At 41.9% G+C, this 7,581-nt stretch overlaps 1 protein-coding gene across 1 annotated transcript in view; it reads right to left on the bottom strand.

Moving 5' to 3' along the window:
- Positions 1–795: 795 nt before the first annotated feature.
- SART1 (spliceosome associated factor 1, recruiter of U4/U6.U5 tri-snRNP) overlaps positions 796–7,581 on the bottom strand; it is a 37,701-nt gene continuing 30,915 nt past the window's right edge. The window contains exons 18-21 of the mRNA XM_044270605.1: positions 6,563–6,698; positions 6,394–6,483; positions 5,917–6,038; positions 796–1,193 (exon numbers count right to left, since the gene is read on the bottom strand). Coding sequence (XP_044126540.1) covers positions 1,175–1,193; positions 5,917–6,038; positions 6,394–6,483; positions 6,563–6,698 — 367 coding nt within the window. The 3' untranslated portion in view covers positions 796–1,174. The remainder of the gene's footprint in view (positions 1,194–5,916; positions 6,039–6,393; positions 6,484–6,562; positions 6,699–7,581) is intronic.

Raw genomic sequence — 7,581 nt, 5'->3', positions numbered from 1 at the left:
ACGGTATGTACCTCTCACAATGAGATTTTAGGATGCTTTTAAAGATATCCCATTTTGTGGCTGTATTTTTATTTTTGAGGACTTTGTCCCAATTAGTTAAGCCTATGGCCTCTCTTAGTTGGCTAAATTTAGCTTTTTTGAAGTTTGGTATTTTTGTTCCTCCCTGTAGAAACGCTCATTTGAATGATAATTGGAAGGTTATTACTTTATGGTCACTATTTCCCAGGTGTCCCCCAACCTGCACGTCTGTTGTTTTGCCAGGCCTATTGGTTAATACTAAGTCCAGTATGGCCGTCCCTCTAGTCGGGTCCTGAACCAGTTGGGAGAGGTAATTGTCTTTGGTTATTGCCAAGAACCTGTTTCCTTTACGAGATGTACAAGTTCCAGTTTCCGAGTTTATATCTGGGTAGTTGAAGTCCCCCATAATAACCACCTCATTACGATTTGCCGCCTTGTCCATCTCTTTTAGTAGTAGATTTTCTGTGGACTCTGGTATATTAGGTGGTTTATAGTAAACTCCCATTAGTGATTTATTATTGTTTTTAGCTCCATGTATCTCTACCCACAGTGACTCCACATGCAATATGCATGCAATAAAAAACTATTGTATTTTTTATGTATATTATTACATTTTGCTCTCTGCTAGTGCCCCCTGATGTTACTCCTGGGGCAGTAATTCTGGTCCACCCTCTCGTGCGTTCAGTGATGGACTGATGCACAGTACCTTTCCTGCTCTCTTCCTCCTCTCAGTACCAGCATGGTGATCAAATACTGAAGCAGTCCAGACACCTTTCATTCATTTGCTCTTTTTTTTATTTTTTATTCATGAGATAACCCCTTTAATTGATTCATATTAAAACACTTTTATTAGCGGATTTACAGACAACCTGTTGATGGAGAAAAATGGAGCATGTCTGGATTCCAGCACACTCCAATCTTACAGAGCCTAGTAAATAATAATAATAAAAAAAAAAAAAAAAAATTGCCACCAAATTCGCAGGCTGTAATGACTGTCTGCACGGCAGCACATTCCAATCAGAGAGGTCCTCAGCATTACTAAAACCACACCAGTCCAGCATCCTTGAAATATAGTTCTATACTGTGTGTAGGAGAGGATATCCATCTGGTCCTGTCAACTGGCTTTTTCTTCTGCGGAAGCTTAGCGATTTACCATTCATTTGATAAGCGTGTTCCTAAAAGTAAGAAAAAGCGGGAAAGCTAAGACGAATAGCAATTTTTCTGCTTTAAGACATAATTATTGCTGAAATGACTGCAATGGTGTGACACAATAGAGATGATTTTCAGTTCCAAAATAGACTTAAAGGCTATGCACATCTTTGTGGGCAATTATTTTTTTATTATTGCATTGTAGGGGTGGGCGATATAGACTATATAGGCGATATGCGATCTAAATTTGTGCCACGATATGGATTTTGTGCATATCGCCGGACTGCGATATGATCGCGCTCTCTGTGCGCACAATGTTCTCCTGAGCCGCCAAACTGGGCACAGTGGAGAAGGAGGGAGTCCCTCCCTACTGTGCGCGGCTGCCGCTGACCACCAATGAGAAAAGAGTAGGAGGATGAGGAGGAGGGGAGGGACTGACAGTAAATCATTGAGTTTTCACGATCTCAGTGAGCTTGTGAAAACTCAAATCCGATGGTATATTCTAACCCCCAGGCGTTCCCATGGTGACAGGGACGCTTGCCTGTGGGTTAGAATATACAGGGCCACGCCGCTCACAGTAGAACATTTATAAACGAATCAGTAACTTTATTCATTAGTGAACTCTTTACTGTATACCTTACTCTGTCTTAGCTCCGGTAACAGCAGGCAGTGCGGGCAGCGCTCACTCACTGACGTCACGCACCTGCTCCCCCCACTAGGCGGCGCAGGCGCGTGATGTCAGTGAGTGAGCGCCGCCCGACCGCACTGCCTGCTGTTACCGGAGCTAAGACAGAGTAAGGTATACAAGTAAAGAGTCGCTGATTAAAGTTACTGTTTAGTTTATAAATGTGCTCCTGTGAGCGTCGGGGGGGATCTGTGGATAGCACCGTTTAGGGGGGGGGGGGGGGGATCTGTGGATGGCACCGTTTAGGGGGGGGGGGGGGGGGGATCTGTGGATGGCACCGTTTAGGGGAGGGGGGGGGGGGATCTGTGGATGGCACCGTTTAGGGGAGGGGGGGGGGGGGGGATCTGTGGATGGCACCGTTTAGGGGGGGGGGGGGGGGGGATCTGTGGATGGCACAGTTTAGGGGAGGGGGATCTATGGATGGCACCGTTTAGGGGAGGGGAATCTGTGGATGGCACCGTTTAGGGGAGGGGGATCTGCTGTTGTGTGCACAAAGCACAGGGCAGCATGGAGAGAGTGTAAAGTCCTAATCACCCTAATAGAGCTATATTAGGGTGAATATGACAAGGGTTCTAGCCCTTAAGGAGGCTAATAGTTATTAAATAAAAAAAAAAAAAAAAAAAAAAAAAAAGTTTAAACACGCCCCCCCAAATATAGAAAACAATATATTGTGATATATATATATATATATCGCACATGCTTAGAATTATATTGCAATATAGATTTTAGGCCATATCGCCCAACCCTATTGCATTGTACTCATTTCGAACAAAAAAATAATTTTATGAAAAAAAAAAATTCAACCACTGTCTTTGTGCAGTTTCTCTAGTAGCAGGATCTGAATTTTGTCTCTGCTGGGCTCCTTATCTCTGATCTTATAAACACTCATTTATAGCTCAGTTCTCATCTTACTGATAACAATGTGACTTACGCCGGGTTACTATCTGCGTTGTGAACCCCAAGACTGTAATCCGGTCACTGTATCCGTCGTACATGCTGGCTTTCAGCGGGACAAAACATGCAACATCCATTTTTTGGATGCGACATCCATTTTTTGTTCGGCTGAAAGTCGGCATATATACCGAAAAGAGGCCGGATCCCATACGGTGAACTGCAGCAGTCTGTTCCTCCGCCAAAAACAGACTGCTCGAGTTCACAATGCAGATGTGAACCCAGCCTAAAATAAGCATTTATGTTCTTTTAGTAATTAAGAAATTAAGTTTATTAGATGACCAGCAGAAATTTTTTGTAAAATGTACCATGCACACAGCTAGACGATATTTTAAATAAAGACCAACTGAAAAATGTTTTTTTTTAGCTCAAATTGAGGAAAAAGCAATCATAAATAAATGCCCCCGAAGGTGTAAATAGCCTTTAAAGGGGTTGGCCAATATGTTAAAATTTTTAGTAATAGCCCATAATGTTGTTGATGTCCATAGGTCACAAGACGACAGCAGTGAAGTGTTTCACCCATGCAACTGTATTCTGCACTGTCCCTAAACATATTCAGCAAAAGAGGAGAGTATCTAAGCATCTAAAGAGTAAAAGGAAAGCATGAAAGGTGGTGGCGTAGTTGAATCACATCACCATCTTGTGACCTATGAATTGGAGGTGTTCGAGAAGGATTCAAAATCCTCTGCACATACAGAATTAAAGGGGTATACCACTTGTTTAAAGTTATCCCCTATATACAATATGTGATTATTAGATTGGTGGCAGTTCTACCACGAGGAACCCCACGATCATGAGAACAGGTACCCTGTATCCCTTGGAACCCCCCTAAATGAAAAGAGTGGCAGGTCAAGCATGTGCACTGCCGCTCCACTGATCATTACAGGAGTTTCGGGAACAGTCAAGTACAGCACTCGGCTATTTCCGTAACTGCAGAAGAGATGAATGGAGCGAAAGTTTGCATGTCCGACCTGTTGCTCTGTTCATTTTTTAGGTGGCTTTGAGAGGTATGGGGTACCCATTCTCATGATCGTGGGGTTCCCAAAAATCTGATCGATAACTTAACACCTAGAATACCCCTTTAAACAAGAGAGAAACACTTACGTCTGGGATATACAGGTTTATATAATTTGGAGCAGGATTTCTGAATAAAAAGCAGAGCAAATCCTCACAGGAATACTAGGAGAGACAGTAAGTGTATGTTCACATTTTTTATTTTTTTTTGGCCAGGTTTCAGCGTGGATTCAGTGCCGAAACGCCTTCCACTGGCCACGTCCCAGTTCACATGGCCGAGGATTTTTGCTGTGCAGTTTTTCCAAACCATGACAAGACTGTAGAAGTCCATTCTCCTGCTCCCACAGAGGGAGAGGGCCTTGGATGCAGCAATTTCTGCATCAGCAATGCCACTGTGCTTATTTTAATATTCAGATTTCAAGAGACAAATTCTAAGATAAACAGGTAATTTCAATAATTTCTGGCCTAGACCAGGAATATTGCTGAGGCATGCTATGTTTTGGCTAGTGAGTCCCCAGATGATGAGTGAGAAAACCCAGATGTAAATAACTAGGGATGAGCGAATAGACTTCAGATGAAACATCCAAAGTAGATTCGCATAAAAATTTGTTCCAATACTGTACGGAGCAGGAGCTCCTTACAGTATTAGAATGTATTGGCCCCAATGAGCAGAAGTTATTGCTTTGTGAAGTCTCATGAGACTTCACGTAATAACTTCCCAAATTAATTCGTACTGTTAAAAACAATTTCCCGAACTTGATTTCGGTTTCAAAGTACCACTTGGACCAAATCAGAGTTCGGGAAATGTTTTTACAGTAAAAATTAATTTATGAAGTTATTACGTGAAGTCTTGCAAGACTCCACGATGCAATGACTTCGGCTCATCGGAGCCAATACACTCTAAGGCTACTTTCACATTAGCGTTTTTTGCGGATCCGTCATGGATCTGCAAAAACGCTTCCGTTTACAATAATACAACCGCACGCATCAGTCATGAATGGATCCGGTTGTCTTAAGTCTTCTTTAGCAATGACAGATCCGCCATTGAAACCATTGAAAGTCAATGGGGGACGGATCAGTTTTCTATTGTTTCAGGGAAAACTGATCCGTCCCCATTGACTTACATTGTGTGCCAGGACGGATCCGTCTTGCTCCGACCCACAACACGGACAACCAAATAGAACAGAATGCATTTTGGTGCATTCCGATTCGTTCAGTTCAGTTTTGTCCCCGTTGACAATGAATGGAGACAAAACTGAAGAGTTTTCTTCCACTACTGAGATCCTATGACAGATCTCAATAGCAGAATTTAAAAACGCTAATGTGAAAGTAGCCTAACACTGTACGGAGCTCCTGCTCCATACAGTATTGGAACAAAGTTTTATGCGAATCGACTTTGGATGTTTGAAGAAAATCACAGAAATAAGATAATAATGCACTTAGTAAAGTAGATGCAAGCATTATTTATGGACAAAGTCCTCACTCTGATATGATAAAATCTGAGACATTTAGCCAATATATTTTGATCAAAACACATCTGTGCCCGCCTACAAGGGTGTGCGTGCTCCTCCTCTCATCGGTTGCTTGATGCACATGGAGGTTACTAGGAGCAGCACACTATATGTGCAGGGTCTGCGCTCCTGAACATAGAAGCCCGATGGCTTAGGTAGGTTTAGCGTAGGACCCGCTTGACCTGAGACCACCTTGGCGCTTGGTAGGTGGGCACAGATGTGTTTTGATCAAAATATATTGGCTAAATGTCTCAGATTTTATCATATCAGAGTGAGGACCTTGTCCATATATAATGCTTGCATCTACTTTATTAAATGCATTATTACTTTATTTCTGTGATTTTCTTCAATAATATGGCCAGGGACATGCGCACATTTATATATCATACCATGCAGAATGTTTTACCTTAGTTTTTTCTGTGATTTTTTTTTAAATTTACTTTGGATGTTTCATTCAAAGTCGATTCGCTCATCCCTAATTATAACTAAATATTACTAGTGTTTCTCAAGTCTCCAAGTTTGGGGACATTTCAATAAAATATAAATATATATATACACACACAAATTAATATTTCTTTAATTACTCACGCTGTCATACTCTTTCCACTTCCACTGAGCACAATGTATGGTGTTTTCTGGGCTTTCTGCTTCTCCTGCAGAAGGGCTACCGTACCAAGAGGAGTGTCACTAGAGCTCATTTTCTTTAATAGCTGATGTGAAAACAAAAGTGTAGTGTGTTAGATCAATTTTAACCAACTCAGGCACCACTGGAAAGCAAAGACACACACTACAACTGCCTACTGCAGCCATACTATTGCCTACGTGGCAGATGCCAGTGCTGATGAGCTGTCAGTCTCCGCCTAGAGGTCAGTAGATAATCTCTGAAATGTATTTACAAGGGCTGAAGTCGAGTGATCAACTTCAAAAATCTGCTACATATTTGTGTTTCATTCTGATAACAGTCAGACTGCCATCTTGTATCTGTATCCTGCTCAGCCTTTTTTCTCCCCCTGAATGAAACGGCAACATGCAGGTGCAATTTGATCGAAGCTTCAGTTTACTCACCGCTTCCTCATCCAGTTTCTTCATGCGTTTTTCTGTTTTCATTTTACCTGAACCTTTACCATGGAACCGATGAGACAGTTGTCTAAAAGCCTGTATTAACAGAAGTAAAAAGGAGATCAGAACCCTGCGGCCATCAGCAGATAATCCATCAAAACTGGGCAGTGCTTACCTCTTTTGGACACAGTTTCCTTCCCGTTTCATCCACATACTCAATTTTGACATCTGGTCTGTACCCTTCCTTTTCCTTAAAGTCCTGTGTGAACCCTCTGTACTCCTCTCGCCTGCTGTACTTGTCATCTATTGCCCTGTTTCATAGTGACAAAAAGACATACACGAGTTGTAAACAAGGAGGCGCTTAGTTGGGTAGTCTGTTGTAAGCCAGATGCAGAACTTACAGACACTTCCTGGCATTGGGCTAAAATAAAGCATTAAAACACCTAAAGCCCCCCCACTCATCTTTTGATGATGGAAATTTGGTGCGACTTATGCACCACAAAAATCGCTAGCGGCTGTGCAGAATCAGTCTCTCATGGTTTTCAGTGGGAGACCCCGGTTTATAGCCGTGACCGCGCTAAGAATGGACATGAACAACGGCTGCAGCACAGCCTCTTACTGAATGGGAAAGCGGATTCCGTGCCATATTCCTAACACCAAAACGTCAACGAGCCACATGTAAATTAATCTTAATCACTTGTTAATCTGCTTGTGGCAAACTTTGTTGCAAGAACAAGGTAACAGTTTAAGTGACCAGGTATCCTAAATAACAGTCACAGCCGCACACAGGAAAATATGATCACATTTACCATAATAGAAAATACTACCTATAGAAAAAAAAATGAAAAAGGTTACTTGGTCAAAAATGATCATCTCTACAGACGGCATTGCCTCTTAAGTAAATCTGTCACGCTGAACAAGAAATCGATCAGAAACATGGTATAAAGCAGGAGGAACTGAGCAGATTGATGCTGTGGGAAAAGTACTGGACTGAGTGTAAGGTATAATTTATTGATTGAAATCCCCATTTCCACTGGCTGGGATATAAATGAATAGAATACAAGTCACTGTATCTTTTTCAACAATACTCAGCAGCTACTCCTGCCTTATAACACGCTGTCCGCAGATGAAACAATATGGTTTAACATGAACAGGTTCTCCTTAAAAGCAATTAGAAATGCTTATAGGCCAATA

Source organism: Bufo gargarizans, chromosome 10 (assembly GCF_014858855.1).
Source record: "Bufo gargarizans isolate SCDJY-AF-19 chromosome 10, ASM1485885v1, whole genome shotgun sequence".
In the NCBI taxonomy this organism is placed as follows: domain Eukaryota; kingdom Metazoa; phylum Chordata; class Amphibia; order Anura; family Bufonidae; genus Bufo; species Bufo gargarizans.
Note: the sequence above shows the minus strand (reverse complement) of the source record. Positions and strands in the feature narration are given on the sequence as shown.